The sequence below is a fragment of the Cervus canadensis genome, chromosome 4 (genome assembly GCF_019320065.1).
Source record: "Cervus canadensis isolate Bull #8, Minnesota chromosome 4, ASM1932006v1, whole genome shotgun sequence".
In the NCBI taxonomy this organism is placed as follows: domain Eukaryota; kingdom Metazoa; phylum Chordata; class Mammalia; order Artiodactyla; family Cervidae; genus Cervus; species Cervus canadensis.
Window position 1 is genome coordinate 88896935 of NC_057389.1, and position 16009 is coordinate 88912943.

Genomic DNA, 16009 nt, shown 5'->3' on the forward strand with positions numbered 1-16009 from the left:
TCCTAGATGAAATGTTAACAACCCAAAAACCACTGAAAGAAAGGACTTCAGCATGGTGGAAATGTCATAAACAAAACCTACAGACAAGCTGGGGAAACAGAATACATTCCAAAGCCCTACATTACATATTCCATAAGGAGCTCCTAAAAATACACAGACACATAAGCACACAGACACAAATACCAAGAAACCTGGTAGAAAATAGGCAGATCCACCACAAAAGCTGTTGAGCACAGATGCTGTCACGCACCCGAACGTGTGCAGTTACCTGTGGTCATGGAAGTAAATGAGGGAAGAGTCTAAATGCCCACCAGCAGGATGAGTTATGTAAACTATGGTGCCTTTACACGGCATGCTAATTTGGAATGAACTCTAAGATATAGTAAGAGAAAAGGATGCATGTATGGTATCACTAGTACAGTTTTGTCTTGTTCATGCACAGATGGCTTTTAAGAGCTGCGCAAGAAAGTGGAGAAGGAAAAGTAAGAATGAGGATCACCACTCACAGCACATGTGTCCCTGGAAACTTTGTACTTGTGCCTGCATCACCAAAATATAAACTTAAAATTTGAGGGATTCCTCAGTGGTCCAGTGGTTAAGACTCCATGCTTCCAATGCATGAAATGTGGGTTCCATCCATGGTTGGGGAACTAAGACCCTACATGCTGTGTGGCTTGGCCAAAAACGGGAAAAAAGATTGGAAAAAATATTTGAAACAATTCAAGGCAAAAGCATTTAAAAGGGATGCAGATGTCATATCAATAGAAGAAACAAATCATTAAAATATATGAAACTGTTCCCAACTAAAAGACAAAATCTTAAAGGCACCAGAGATGAAAGTCACATGATCCTCAAAAGGGCAACAAATGACACTGAAGGGCTGACTTCTCTGCAGAAACAATGGAAGCCAAAAGATGATGGAGCAGCAAGCAGGAGGTGGGGACAGACCATACCTGCCAATTTAGAATTCTATACCTAATGAAAATATCTTCACAGAATAAAGATACAATGAAGGTGTCTACAGATGAACAAAAGCTGAGGGAATTCATCGCTGCAATAAATGAAATGCTAGTGAGATTTTTTTCAGGCTTAAGGAAGATGATTCCAGATGGAAATTCAGAAAGCACACCCCAGGAGGTGATTATATGGGTAAATACAAAGAAATATTTACTGTAAGCAATAAAGTTAACACACACCTGACCTTGAGTGTCGGGAATGTGCCTCCTAGCTGTATGGATGCAGGAAGGTCAACTCTTGCAGAATGTTTCTTCACCGGTTGTGGGAATTCTGACAGCAGTGCCTACCCTAACTGTTTGTGGAATCTGTGCAACAACTCTCAGCCCAACACCTGGTTTGCAGCAAACCCTACCGTATTTTTATACATAGTCGTCCTTTACTCTGTGTATGTGTGTGTTGGTGGGGTGAGGGCGTGGGGCGGTGTCTGGGAACGGTGGGAACCATTCTAGACCCTCTTTCACTCTGTGTCCCTAATTCAGGAGCTCAGATGAGAAACTGTCCCAAAAAGGCCTGCAGAATCCCTGGTAGGAAAGACAGGGCAGGGAGGGCACAGCCTGGATGCTGAAAATGGAAATTCTGGCTACTGATTAGAAAACAGACAAAATTATCTTGAGTACCCTGGTGTAGCCAGCTGTCTCCCCAAGTGGCTGCCAACTGACAGAAGTGATTTTAATCACCTGCTGTGGGCAGAGTGGCTGGAGGGTACTGGCCAATGCTGACCATTCTGGAATGAATCTTCTGTCCCTCTGGTAGGACTGGAGCCCCCAGGGTGGACAAGACTGCTTAGATAGAGCCTGGGAGAGTTGTCTCCTTGGGGTTCACTCAGCTTTGCCACACCAAGTCCAGAGCAAATTCCATGGACAAACTGGCTGACAAGCACCCTGGCACCTCACAAAGGATGTCTTTGCCCACATTTTCTGTCTGGTTTTCATCCATCCACTCACCCATTCCCATGATCTATCCACTCACTCATCTACTCACCCACCCATTCATCCATATTTTGAGGTCAGGCTTGCTTTTCAACCCAAAATTTGCTCCCTGCTTTCAAGGAAAGAACACACCATCAAAATCAGGATGGCAGAGTTCACTCTCTGCCACCTTGCACCTCTCAGGTTTCTGGTTGTGCCATCTATATCCTCTGGGATGCCAGCCTTGCTCACACTCCTGCACCCACTCCTGGTGCCCACCTCGCTTGGCTCCAACCCCCTCTCCTCTTCCCGGTCGTCCACCTGGAAACGCTGAGACAGGGAGAGGAGAGAAGGGGCCCCGTGGGAGTTTGTGCCTCCACTCACCAACGCCACGACAGAGCGAACCAAGCAGGTGCACAAAGCCCTACACAGAGCTCTGCGTTCCCGCCTGACTTTATTTCACTTTTTTTTCTATAAAACTCCTCCATAATTTCACAATTTAACAAAAAGAAAGTTTGAAACTCAGGACAGAAACAATCCTGTGACTTATTACAAACACGATTCTCCTTTATTCCTTTTATCCAGGAGTTGGTCTCAGGTTGATGAGTGTCCTAGTTCCTAGTGAGACACATTCTTTGTAAAAAACAAAACAAAAACAAAAAACCCTTGTGGGTAAGAAAGGTATTCAATACCTTTCGCTTTCAGGCGTCGGTTTACATTTTGTTCAGGAGAGAGCAAAACACGGGGATTTGCACTGGGGGCAAGGGGCTTAACACTAAACACGCGGCCATCACAAAGTGCCGGCCCTTCCTATGGAAGTGTTCCCCAGAGCCCTGGTGGGCCCAGCTGCCGGGCAGCTGGGGCTGGGGTGGGGGAGCAGCTGGGAATGCCGTGGCCAGGGCCCTGGCTGCCTGGCACGTCCATCAGGTGGTTGCAGGGCCAGCACTGAGCCTAGAGTAGGTCCAGAGGACAGCGCAGGGGCCTTCTGGCCAGAGGAGGTAACAGAAATGGGTTGGTGCTTCTGAAGGCCCTGGAAATCAGAGGCAGGGCCAGCTTCTGCTGCTGCTGCTGCTAAGGGCAGACCCACGAGCCCAGCCTTCCTCTAGCTGCCTCCGGCGCAGAGCCCAGCTCCTGAGCAGAGAGCTGCCCGAGTCACCAAGTCAGGAGCTCCTCGAGAAGGAAAAAGACTAGCGCCCTTGGACTGAGGCTCCCACCCGTGACCCTGGCGGCCTCTGTGCACAGAGGGCCCAGCAGCTGCTGCCCTCAGGCCAGTCCCTTCTGTCCAATGTCTTAGTTTCCAGAGGAGAGGTGCCCCACTTCGGAGTACTGTTGGCCTGCCTGGGGAAATGGGTGGCGGCACAGAGCCTGCCACACGGCCTGCCCTCTTCCTGATACCTCGAGGCAGTGGGGCTGGGAGAGATTCAGAGCAGGTGGTGAGGAGTCATGGCGTTTTCCTCGGAAAGTTCTTGGGCCTCCCCAGGTCCTGGGGTCTCACCAGCAAGGCTGGCTTTTGGGGAAGCCTTGGAGGCGGGGCTCCTGAGGGAGTGTTGGGGGTCTGCCTGACAGACCAAACTGGAGCACTGACAATGCTCGGGGACCACAGGGAAGGGGGGCTTGGTGCACCCCACGTGAGTACTCACAAACCGGGAAGAGAGGGGCCATCCAACGGCGGTGGGGGAGGAGGTGAGCCCAGCTCTGGTCCAGGCCTCCTCTGCTGGAGCCGGTGGGGGCCAGAGGAGCCTGGAGTCGAGGTCTGGGAGAGTAGAGGCTGACAAACAGGCCCCCAGGCCCAGGAGTTTCCCCACAAGGACGTTCCGGCCTGGGTGGGGAGGAGGAGCTGGCTTGGCCCTTGGAGAGTTTCAGGCGTGCGAGGCGCTGGGTCTCTGGCCCTGGACTGGCACAACTCGCAGGGGTGGGAGGGCCTGCTGCCCGCCGGGGCCCAGGCGTGAGGGGTTGGCTCTGAGTCCTGACGCTCCGCAAAACACTCCACAAACTATCCCGTCTTATTTGGCAAAAGCTCATGTTTTTTTTTTCAAAGTTTGAAGACTCGGTCAACAGAAGGAAGAGGATCCTATGGAAGGAGGAAGAGGACGAGCCCCGGGCCGGGGGCTGCTTCCGGAGATGGCAGCGCGTAGTGTTCACCGGCCGGGGGAAGGGAGAGGCGTCCTCCCTACCCCTGGAGGGGCCAGCTGGCGCTCCGGCTCGGCCTCCAGCCCGACGACAACAAGACCAGTGGAGACATCTTAACCTACAAGTCCCGCCTTACACACCCCCCACCCCCCAGCGTGCACTGCTGCCACAGAAACACACACCTGGAACCCGCTGTGGTACCTAGAGTGCAGACACATATATAACAGGGAGAGGACTATACAGCACGCGTCCCAGCACAGTGAGAGCCGACACGGAACCGTGTCAGCTCACGGGAGGGTGAGTGGGGCCCGTCCAGGTGCAGTGGGGGCCCTCTGAGGTCCTGGAGCACGGCGGGTGTGTTCTGAACCGTTTGGAGAGGCTGGAGGCAGGGCCCCCGCTGCTCAGAGGGCCCGGGCAGTGAAGCTGTGCCACAAGCCCCACCGTGGAGCCAGGCCCCCAACACAGGGCACGCTTCCTCCCCTTCAGGAGTGAGGCGCGGTGCCACCTCCAGCAAAAGCCGCTTTCCCAGGGGGGCCCAGGTAACAGCCCTGGGTGTCGGGGAGCAGCAGCGCCAGCCTGGCCCCCCTCTGCCCCAGGGCTCCCGATGAGGAAAGTGCAGCTGGCCATGTGGGCCAAGGACAGGGCGGTCACTAAGGCAGTGCTGCGGGCGGGTGAGTCGAGAGAAGGGGGAAGGCGGGGCCCGGACGTGGCCTCCCAGGACCCCAGGGTTGCGGCCCGGCAGCCGGCCCAGGGTCATGTGGCCACGGCCTCCAGGTAGCTCTGCAGCTTGCGCACGGTGGTCTCATCCAGGGAGAAGAGGTCAAAGTCGAAGGTGGTGTTGGTGACGTTGAAGTGACCAGTCTCCTCGATCAGGTTCACGATCTGGAAGGAGCGGGCAGGGAGGCTTCATGGGCAGGATGCTCGGCTGGGGTGGCCCCCGCCCCTCACCAGGCCCTCAAAGAAAAGGAGGCGGCTCCTGAGGGCTGCCTAAGGGGGTCCGCAGCGCGTGGGCCTGGATAGCATCCCACCCAGGACTCCTCTGAGACCCATGCCCTTGGGAGTCTTGGGGCAGGGATCTGTCCGTACCTGCTGCAGCACGTTGCGCTCCCGCAGGGCCATCAGTCTCCGGTGCAACTCCACCAGCTCATCAGTGTAGGCCTGCGGGCAGAGGGGTACTCAGGGGTGACTTGCCCCTCCCAACCCGCGCCACACCCAGGCAGCTCCAGGCTGGCGCCCTCCAACACGACAGCCCCATCTTGTCGTAACCCCACCCCACCCCGGGTGCTGTGTTATAGGTGCCCAACCATCCCAGCCCCACCTGGCTGTAGCCTCCCCACCGTCCCGGCCCCACCTGGCCATAGCCCCCTCACCATCCCGGCCCCACCAGGCCATAGTCCCCCCACCATCCCGGCCCCACCAGGCCGTAGGCCCCCCACCCGTCCCGGCCCCACCTGGCCGTAGGCCCCTCACCATCCCGGCCCCATCTGGCTGTAGGCCCCTCACCGTCCCGGCCCCACCTGGCTGTAGCCCCGCACCGTCCCGGCCCCACCAGGCCATAGGCCCCTCACCGTCCCGGCCCCTACCTTGTCGTAGGTGCCCCTTTTAAGGATCTTCTCTGGCTTGCTGCAGGGCTCTGGGCTCCGGCGGCCTGATGCCTGTGAGGTGAACCCCAGTCTGTGTGAGTGCTGGCCTGTGCCCCCTTCCCCAGCCCCCACTGGGTCCACCCGTTGTCCTTCCTCTGGCCCTGGACCCGACTGTAAGAGTAGCCCATCCCAGGCAGCAGACTATTACTGGGACCTGAGAGGTGAGCTCACCTTCTACTGTGCCCCCACCCTCAGCCACAGAGACTTGGCAAATGCCAGGCCCAACCCTCAGCTGGCCTCCAGGAGGTTACCTTGCTGTTGGGTGGAGGTGGCTTTTTGGGCGGAGGGGGCTCCCGGCTAGGCAGGCAGGAGTCTCCGCTATTGTCGCTCTCACTGTCACTGAAGCTCAACCTGAACGTGGAAACGACCCCATTAGGCCTTGGCCACCCAGAGCTCCAGGGAGGCAGTCCTGCCCAGCACACCCCCAGTGAAGCTCTGGGACGGACTCAGCCCTTCTCTGGGGCCAGGCCAGCACCCAGCATTCCCCCTACAGGTCCGGAGACCCCCTCACCCAGCTCCAGACAGCCACTGCCAACTTAATAGAAAAAGTCTCTGAGCTGCCGTCAAAGAGCAAGGAACCCAGAGATCAGCATGCTTGCCCTGTGAGGCTCTGAGGTCCCCCTGGGTCTCTGGGGTGCCCCTGGGTCTCTGGAGTCCCTGTGTGTCTCTGAGGTCAGAACTCCAGGTGGGTGGGCTCCACGCTCACTGCTGTGTGGGTGGAGGGGCCTGCAGGAGAGACATGGCCAGCAGGAGAGACATGGCTCTACCTCAGCCTGACACCCCGGGAGAAAAGGACACAGGGCCCTTTGTGCCCAAGTGGTGACCTCAGGCGCCCATCCCCTCCTGGGGGGCTCCAGTCCGCACCTCCTGGGGGGCTGCCCCCTCACAGAGGGAAGGGTGTGGCTGCCTGATGCCCCCAGCCAGCCTGCACCTGACAGCCACTTCCTTCCATTCACACCGCCCTCAGTCTGGACGGAAAGAGCTGGTCCATTCCTTTAGCTTTTCCAGAAACCCCTCCCCGACAGCTCAGCAGGCGGTGCAGATGGAGCCCCTCTCCAGCTCTCCTCCTCCCACTGCTTCTGGGTGGCAACGCACAGCACCCTTGGGCAGAGTCCATCAGGTATATGGTCGCTCCTGCCTGCCGCCTCTCTCCTGCTGAGCTGGGCTTTGGCGTAAAGGCAGGGCCAGAATACTGGCCGCAGCCTTGACCCTCAGGGGCTCCTGCCTCATGCACCCCGAGGCCAGGCCTGCCCGTTTCCCTGGCTCCAGTCCTCTGCTCTCCCCACCACCTCCCCAGAGGCAGAGTATCAGGGTGAAGCAGACAGCTCATCTCCTCACCTCAGAGGAACTGCTGGTGAGCATGCCCAGGAGTGGCCTGACGGCCTTGTCTCCGCCAGGCAGCGGCTGGGCACCAGCATTAGGGTCCATGGGGCCCCTTTCCTGATGGATGCAGTGACCCAGGCAGCCCCATCCTGCTTTTCACCTGCACCCCTTCAACCCAGCAGTGAGACGTCTTCTGATGCTCACTCAGCCCTGGCACTGCCACCTGAGCCCCCATTAGCAGGTGCACGTTCACCAGCCCCTGAGCCCCCTACACCCACTTCCAGCAGGATCCACACTCGGGATCCATACTCAGGATCCACACTTGGAATCCACACTCAGGGTCCACACTAAGGTTCGCACTCAAGAGTCGCCAGTACCACCCAGGCGGGGACCGCTGCCACTTGTCCCGTCTCGGGCGGGTCACCGTCCCCCCTCCTCTGCCCAGGAGGGGCATCCCTCTGAGCGCCATCCCCTGCCGTCCTGCCCAGGGAGCCCAGGCTCCTATAGCAGCCGTTCCCACAGCCTCAGCCCCCAGGACGGCGGCTCTCACGAGCAACACCAGCACAGAACAACGAGCACCTGCTGCTCACTGCCCTGCCTGCTGGGTGAGACCGAGTGACCAGCCCACCTTAAAAAGAGCCCCAGAGGCTACAAGGGCTTGGCCTCATTGGAAGAAAGGGCTGGACCCAGACTGAGCTGCTGACCCTGAGTCTGCCCAGCCCCAAGGCCTGGGGCCAAGGCCAGCATGGACAGCAAGCCCTGAGGTGGGCACACTCCCAGGCCAGGGGTGTCCGGAGGAGGTGTCTCGGCTCACTCCACTTGGGTGGAAGGCCACGTGGCCCTTCCCCAGGCCACAGCTGCTCCCACCCGGGGTGTCTTCGGGTCCAAGGACAGTCCTCAGTGTGTCCCAGCCCAGTGCCGGCCACCTGGGGAAGGACCCCTGCCTGGGCCAAGAGCAGAGAAACCAGGCCCCGCTGGCATATGCCTGGGCCCAGGTCAGGCTGCTAGGCACCACCTCGGCCCCCTTCTCAGGTGACGACGGGACTCTTCCCGGAGTGGCTGGCCCCACCTCCATGCCGCAGCCACGCTCCCCAGCACTGAGATGAAGGAGGCCCCCAGGCCCCCTCAATGCCCAGGCAGGGCTCCCGAGTGGGCTCTCTCTTCCCCATCCCAGTGCCCCCATGCCCGCTCCTCCCCACTGGCCGGGCACCTGGAATCCCTCCCTGCGTTCGTCTTGCCGGCGGCTTCCTCGCCTGATGAAGAGTCGTCCTCATCAGATTCCTCGGACTGCAGGTCCTCCACCATGGAGCGCAGGGGTCCTGGAGAGAGCCACGAGGGCAAAAGGGAGGAAGAGGGGAAGGGAGGGAAAGTGAAAGAAGGGGGTTCAGGGCTCCACCTGTGCCCGAGAGCCCCCTCCACCCCCAGGGCCACATAGTTTCTTGATGCCAGAACCCCTAAGATGCACCCACACAAACCCACCTTGGAGGTTCCTCTGGCCAGGTAGGGACTGCCGCCCATCTCCAAGCACTGCCCCTGTGGCCACCTCCTCCTTAAGGGACCCCTGGCCCCCCCTGCCCCTACATTCCTGGCCTTGCTCACAGGCCTCCAGCCCCTGGCCTGAGACAGGCACGCGGGGCCCCTCCATTGCCAAGGCAAGGACAGCCCCCCTCTGCTCTGGGCGCTGGGATCAGAGCTCTGCCTGGAGGCAGCACGAACCAGTCCTGGCCAAGGAGGGCAAGATGGCCCGAGATATGGACCACACACCACCACCCCTGCCCACCCCCCATGCCCCTACTTGAGCCTGCTCAGCCCCCTGGCAGCCCCCTCAGCGGCTGGCAGCCCCCTCAAAGGCTCCCATCCCACCGTCCTCCCTTTCTCCAGAGACACTCAGTTCCAATCCCCTACAGACGGCATCTTGGTTTATATTCCTGTTACCGAGGCAACAAAGGGACACAAAGCCCTCAATTACCTTGGTCACATGACCCCGCATGGCAGGTTCCCCCTCCCTTCCCCATAGATAAGAACCCTTGGAGAGAGTATGGGCTTGGAGCACCCCATCCCCCAGCCCCCTCGGGACTGTGTCTTTATGTCAGCCCCCCACCCCAATACATTCACCTCCCCCAGCACTCCCCCACCCTCAAAAAGGGCTCCAGGCTGTGGAGGAAATTCTCAGTGTGATCCACCAGAAGTGCTTCCGGTGTGAGGGTGGGCAGGGGTTAGCTGGGCCACCTCCCCTCAAGCACCCCAGGAGGCCTGCAGGGACCAGGCTGCCAAGGGGGCCTGGGCTGGAGCCCTTGGCTGGCTGGGGGCAGCAGAGGCAAGGACCCTGCATCTGGTAGGACTGGAGAGGAGAGGCCTGGTAAGGGCAGGGCTCAGGTCAGAACAGAGCCCTTCACCACAGACCCAAAGCCCAGCTCAAAGCCCTTCTGTGCAGATGGACAAAGCTGAGGGCCCGGGAGAGGGGCAGTCGGCAGCCAGGTGACCCAGGCCAGTTTGGGAGGCCCCATGTGACAAACTGCATCCTAAAAGGAAGCCCTAGGGGCAAGTTTAGCACAGGCTGGAGCCACCCTACCCTCAGGCTTCTCCAGTTCTGGAGGCAGCTTTCAGACTCTGGGTGTACATGAGCAAGCCCCCAGCGAGTCAACAGCTTCGGGAAATTCCTTGTGAATCCCTTGCCTCCATAACAGGTCCAGTGCCCTGCTGGCCCCTGGGGAGGTCAGGGAGCCTGTCACCCCCACTGACTCCTTGCCCAGCACACACCTTGGCTGTGGTTCTGAGATGGCTCAAAATCCGAATCTGAACTGGAGTCAGAGCTGGAGCTGGAATTGGATGGGCTCGACTGGGCGGACTTCACCACATGGCAGGGCAGGGCGGGGCAGACAGGAAGAGAGAGAGGACAATAGTCAGCTTTCAGACTGAAGAGAAGGAATGGATGGCCAAGCCCTTGGGTGGCAGAGACAGCCAGGCAGGATGCCCTGATGTGCACTCAACAGGTCGCCAAGGTGCCAGCACCCTCCAGACATGGCCCCACCTCGCCTCCTCTTCAGTCCCAGGACGCAGCTGTTTGCATTCAAAACACAACCCAAGACTTTTTTTGTCTCCCTGAAGGATGTTAAATCTCCAGCCCGTGGCTGGTCCTCCCGCCTGCCTGGGCAGGAGTTCAGGGCCGAGGCAGGGGCTGGACAGCTTGTGTGGCTGCTCACGTGTGGACCCTGCCCGCTCCGGTGGGAGCACAGCTGGAAGGCTGAACAGGAAAGGGGGGTAACCCCTCATCTCCTCACAGCCCTGAGGCTGAGTAGTGACAAAAAGCTGTCTCCTTGCCACCAGGTGCCCCTGAGGTGACAATGAGCCTGTGGGTCAGTGACATGGTGGACATGGTGGACTCAGGCGGCCCCTCTGCACCCAGAGCCAGTCACACCCTCTCCGCCACCTCCTGCAGCCGGCCACCCTGACTCGGCCACCCCGACTCAGCCACCAGGGGGCAGTAAAAGCCCACACGGGGACTCCAGGCCCTAGAGACCAGGGGGTGAGACACCTGGGGCCGCGGTGTCTCCCACTCCAGAGGCCCGCATGGGGACGGGACCTCTGAGCATGAGCCAGGACAGGGCGGTGTCTGCGCTGGGCCCTCGGGAGAGAGAAACCGACAGACTATAGGGCAGCAGAGTACAAGCTGGGCCTGGGGTGGGGCCAGTCTGGGCTCTGCTGGGCAGAAGGGCAGAGTCCACAGCTCAGAAAGCCCGCTGGCATGGAGTGCCCACGTGCCATCGGGAGCCGTCTGGGGGAGCTGAGCGGCCTGGCACCTGGGGGGGGGGCCAGGAGGCAGGTGGAGGCGCCAGCAGCATCTCCTTGATCCTGGCTGAACCCCGGGAGAGAAGACCCTCAGGCGGGAGTCCTGGCCCCCAGAGACCCAGGAAGGCACAGGTCTTTCCTCTTAGCAGACCCAGAGAAGGAGTCGCTGCCCAGGGACGAACACTTACCGACTGAAGAGTGAAGGGTCCCCTCCCCTGGGGTCTGCTCCACCTTGCCTCCCAGCGCCACTGCCGACATCCCCCCTGGCCACCTTCAAGCTAGTTCCTGGGGACCCTGTCTGGGAAACCAGCCCGGATGGCCAGTGTCTGCTGAGGCGGGGGGGGGGGTTGGGGGATGGGAACCACAGGCCAGCGTGAACCCTGGCCCCAACCACTGAAGCCACACAGCCCTCCGGCACACAGACTCCTGAGTTCTTATTCTGGCTCAGGGTCCCTGCGTCTGAGCCTGGCTTTTCACCAACTGACCAAGGCCCCACCTTTAAGCCTCAGCTTCCCCATTGACCGAAGAGCTGCCCTGCTGGCCCTGCTAAGCATACAGAAGTCGAGGTCGAGGCAGGCTGGGGAGGGTGCAGGCCAGGCAGGCCAGGCAGGCCCCTCAGCCACACACAACCCTTTTCCTTCCACACGAATACAAGGGACAGGATAGGGAAGGGAGGACCTGAACGTGGCTTCTGCCCCAAGAGCCTAATGGTTCCCGAGGGTCAGAGAGCCCTCAAGAGGCTGCTGTGAGCACTGCCGAGGCTCCGGGGCTCAGGCCACACGGGGTGTCCAGAAGGAAAGCAGAGGGCCTACTGTGGTCCCCATACTCTGGGGCCTGTGACTGAAGAGACCCCATGGCCAAGGAGACCACAGAGGAGCAGCCGAAGGAGCTGGGGTCCTGGCCCGACACACAGATGAGGAGCTGTGGTCCCTCTGCAAGCCGAGGGGGAGACCTGGGTTCCATGCAGGGTCAGAGCTTTCTGGCAATGATGCCATCAGCCTCCAGAGCGGGATGGCCTGAGATAGGCAAGGGAGACTGGGGGGTGGGCTGGATCTGAAGGCCATCTTGCCCTCTTCACTGTGGACATTTGTGTCTCCCCAGGTCCCGGGTCAGGACGTGTGAGTCACCATCCAGCAGCCTCTGAGACCCCTGGGATCCTGCTGGAGGCCCAGGCCTCAGCTGCAGGATCTCAAACAGCCTGGACTTGTGGTTCACAAGTCTCTCAGCACAGCAGACCTGTCTCTTCAGCCAGGAGAAAACCCCAGGCTTCCTGAGCAATGCCAGCCTCCGGTCCCAGGTCGGCCAAGGCTAGATACGCCGGTCTTCCACCCAGCCCACCCGAGCAGGCGGAGGGAGCAGCCCACAGGGGCACAGGTGCTCAGGATCACCACAGCAGGATGTCAGGTGGACACCCAGGGCCAGAGCCCCTCAGCCTGGGGACAGAGGAAGGAAGGCCTTCAGCTCTTCCCAGCATAGGTGCACCAGCTTTGGGCACAGAAGGCCTCGGTGGAAGCATTCGAGGTGGACAGGCGGGAAGGACACCCTGCCCAGAGCTCCAGTCTGAGCAGACGGAGGAGAAAGATGCCAGATGAGGCACCTGAAGAACCTCCAGCAGCCAGGGGGCAGACAGCCCTGGACATCAGAGAGACATTCTGGGGTCCTATGCCCTTAAGTTCACTGGCAGACAGTCTCCTGGGTGCAAGAAGCTCTGGGTGTACAACATCATCAGCCCCATGTGTGTCCTCATCAATGGGGATGCACTGTTAACCCCCGGGCCAAACTGTTACCCCCAGACACTTCCAACAAGGTGCCCCTGGAAGCCACACACTCATAACATCAGTGCTACTGACACAAACCACCTCTGCCTTCATCTCTGGGAACCACTTTCAAAGTCTCAGTGGAGCTCCGAGCAGCAACGTTGGAGGCAAAGCTTCTGCCTTTGAGAGTGAATGAGGATGCCGGGAACCATAAAAGGTCACTAAGGGCTGGGGTTGGTGATATAAGTGAAGGGGTCAATCACTCATCCATCCATCCATCCATCCATCCAACCAACCAACCATCCAACCATCCCTCCATCCAACCAACCAACCATCCAGCCATTATCCATCCAATAATACATTCATTCAACCATCCAACCAACCATATACCCATCCAACCAACCCTCCATCCATCCAACCAACGCTCTATCCATCCAACCAACCATCCAACCATCATCCATCCATCCATTCATTCACCCAATCATACATCCAACTATCATCCATCCAGCCAAGTTCTTCTTCTCTAACTACCAGAAGCCAAATAGCACACAGAGATGACATGGTCCTCCAAGGCCAAAGAGGTCTGCCTAACCAATCAATACCTGGCTCCTGTCTCCTTTGTGGCTCAAGCTGTCTCTGACGGTGACCTTCAGAGCTGTATGAAAATGCTGCCACAGGAGGAACCAGGGCCTCTGGTTCCCAGATCAGAAAGTGGGATGAAAACACACATGGATACCTCACCACTAGTGACAGAAAGGGGTGTCCTGACCAACTGAGCCTGCAGCACCCTGGGAAGGAGTTGACGGTGGGACACAATCACTCACAAGTGAGTTGAGTCCCCACCCATGCAGGGGGCTGCCCGAAGGAGAACTGTGAACCCAGGTACCCAGTGTCATGCTCTACCGGGACCCCGTGTCCCCACAGAGTTCTCACGAGGCGGCTGCATCGCCCCCCAACAGAAGAGGAAACAGGCTTGGCACAGCATGAAGGCTTGCCCAAACCTCCACGGAGCCAGTGGGAGCCCAGGGCCCTGCATCCCAACCCCCTCGTCACCTTCGAGCAGCTCAGAGCCAGCAGAGAGGACAAGAACAGGTTGGGTAACAGCAGAGGATGAGGGCGGGGTGGGTGAGGGGAGAAGGGTGGGGAAGGAGCTGCCTCACCTCGGTCTTGAAGGAGGCCTCGTCCTCCGAGTTGGACTCCTCCACTTCTGGGGGCTTTTTGATCTCCCTGGACTCGTTCTCGGCCTTGACCTTCTCCCCTTTGGCGCTGCCCTTGTCCTTGGCCGGCTTTTTGTCCGAGAAGGAGGAAGACGAGGTGCGGGGCGAGGTGCTGGGGGCACTCCTCGACCCCTTGGAGCTGCTCTTCTTCTGCTTTTTGGCGCTGGGCTTCGGTGAGTCGGCAGTGGCCGGCCTCTTGCTGGAAGACTTGGGAGGGGGTGGTGGGGGGGGCCCGCCCTTGGGGGACATGCCCTCCAGTTTGGTCTCCTTCAGGGCCATCTTGGGCTCCTTGAACGCAGCCTTGGGTGGCGGGGCCTTCTCCTCCTTGGGTGGCCGGGCCTCGCCCAGCTTTCGCGCCGCGTCCTTGGCGCTCCGGGCCTGCTCGCGCTCCGGCTCCTTGGAGGCGCCCCGGCTCTCTGAGTCCTTGCGCGGCCGCTCCCGGTGCTCCTTGGTCGCCTTGTGGGCCTTGCAGGCCTTGCTGCTCTCCTTGCTGGCGTCCTGCAAGGCCGGGCAGGAGGGGGACACGGTCACGCAGCATCTCAGGGCTGCCCTGCTCCGCCTCCCCCGACCCCGACAAAGTGTAATCCACCTGATTCAGACTCAGCTAGAGAAAATCTTCCATAAAGCTTTGAAAAAGTAAGGCAGCAGGTAAGAGTTTTAAATGGAGCTGTCCCTTAAAGCTACTAGGAAGCGTCAGCAGGTCATGGGCGGCTACAGGCTAAGACTCCCCTGAGGGATTCAACAAGCGTGCAGGTGAGTCAGATACACACAGGCCAGCCACACCGACCACACCCCTCAGGCACCTTGGGGAGTCAGAGGCTGCCAGGCACGGGGCTGGGGGCACCAGCAGGTGGGCCCCACTCCTGTCCCCACCAGAGCCAGGTGCCTCTCCAGGTGGCCCCCCAACTGGACAGCCTGGCCCCAATGCATAGCAGCATAGGGGCTCTGTGATCTCCCCTTGATCTCTACAGTCGCATTTACTGAGTGAATGCCTGCTGGGTTCCTGGGTGCTGTGCGTGAAAACTGGCTTCTAGAACCCAAGCCGCCTGGGCAGCTTTTCTAAACCACATATAATTCCAGGATCCCCATCTCAGAAATTCAGAGGGTTGAGTGTGGAGCCTTAACTCGAGTCGATGAGCCAGGTCGGGGGACTCCCACTGGAAACAGAGGCGGCAAGCAGCCCTGAGTTGGGCCTCCAGGAAGGTCAGGTTGGGGGACTCCAAGCGTGTGCACCTGTGCTTCCTCTGAACAGGAGCACGACCACCTACCTCACCAGGCGATGGTGCAGGACAGGCAGGGCAGTCAGGGAGCACCCCGTCCCCCACCCCCAGGCGGCCAGGAGCCCCATCAGACACCGGCTGTGCCCACACCCCGTCCACAGCGCGTCAGCACCTGCCGCACAGCCAGGGTTGCGATGGGCAACTGGACTCGGCCCCCAGCCCCGGGGACAGGCGCACGGCTGGACCAAGGCTCTCAGGACCCAAGCTCACCAGAAACCAAGAGCTACCAGAGCGGAGGAGCAGCCTCACTCAAGGAGCTCACCCCACGTGCTGAGGGATTTAGGTGAGCCAGGGGAAGGCCAGCAGCTGGGCCTCTGCTTCCTGTTCTAACAGCCCTGGGAGCAGCCACAGAACCCTCTCCGCAGAGAGCCCAGAGACAGCACAGCCTGGCCACCTGCAACCTACTTGAGTCCTGCACCAGCACCAGAGGCTCAGGGGCAGGCCCGCGGGGCCATGGGGCCCCGGTGACTCCTAAAGAGAAGTCGGCCCCTGTGTCCCTTACGTCACGATGGTAGTGGGAAGAGGTACTCACATCACAAGCCTCCCTTTAGAAGCCTGTCTGAAGGGCTACCCCTGGGGGGCTGGCTGTGGGATGGGGCCTGTCTCGGGGTTCCACTCCCAGCAAGCAGCTCCCCCAAGGAGGGAGGCAAGAAACAGAGGCCCCTGCACAACTCTGGCCTATTCCTGCAGCATCCACGTGCCTGCCTGGGCCCCCCGGCCCCAGCCCTGAGACATGGAGCGGAGCCCCCCAAGGGCAGGTCCACCAAAAGCCCCCCAGCCCCAGTCAGCAGAGCCTCCCCGCCATCTAGGATCTGCCCACCTAGCAGGGGCCTCAGAGCTTCGCCTCCTCAGCCGGAGCTCTGCACAGGCTCCTGGGAGGACAGGCTCTCTGAAATCACACACTAAGTCTGGAGTGTGACACAGAAGTTCTTGGGGTGAAACCCA

At 59.7% G+C, this 16009-nt stretch overlaps 1 protein-coding gene across 3 annotated transcripts in view; it reads right to left on the reverse strand.

Annotated features, from left to right (window-relative positions):
• Window positions 1-2467: 2467 nt before the first annotated feature.
• MLLT1 (MLLT1 super elongation complex subunit) overlaps window positions 2468-16009 on the reverse strand; it is a 64511-nt gene continuing 50969 nt past the window's right edge. For all 3 annotated transcript variants that reach the window (XM_043466353.1, XM_043466352.1, XM_043466354.1), the window contains 7 exons: window positions 13728-14282; window positions 9782-9869; window positions 8232-8340; window positions 5950-6049; window positions 5639-5710; window positions 5142-5213; window positions 2468-4937 (listed from right to left, as the gene is read on the reverse strand). In XM_043466353.1, the coding sequence (XP_043322288.1) occupies window positions 4809-4937; window positions 5142-5213; window positions 5639-5710; window positions 5950-6049; window positions 8232-8340; window positions 9782-9869; window positions 13728-14282 (1125 nt within the window). In that variant the 3' untranslated portion in view covers window positions 2468-4808. The remainder of the gene's footprint in view (window positions 4938-5141; window positions 5214-5638; window positions 5711-5949; window positions 6050-8231; window positions 8341-9781; window positions 9870-13727; window positions 14283-16009) is intronic.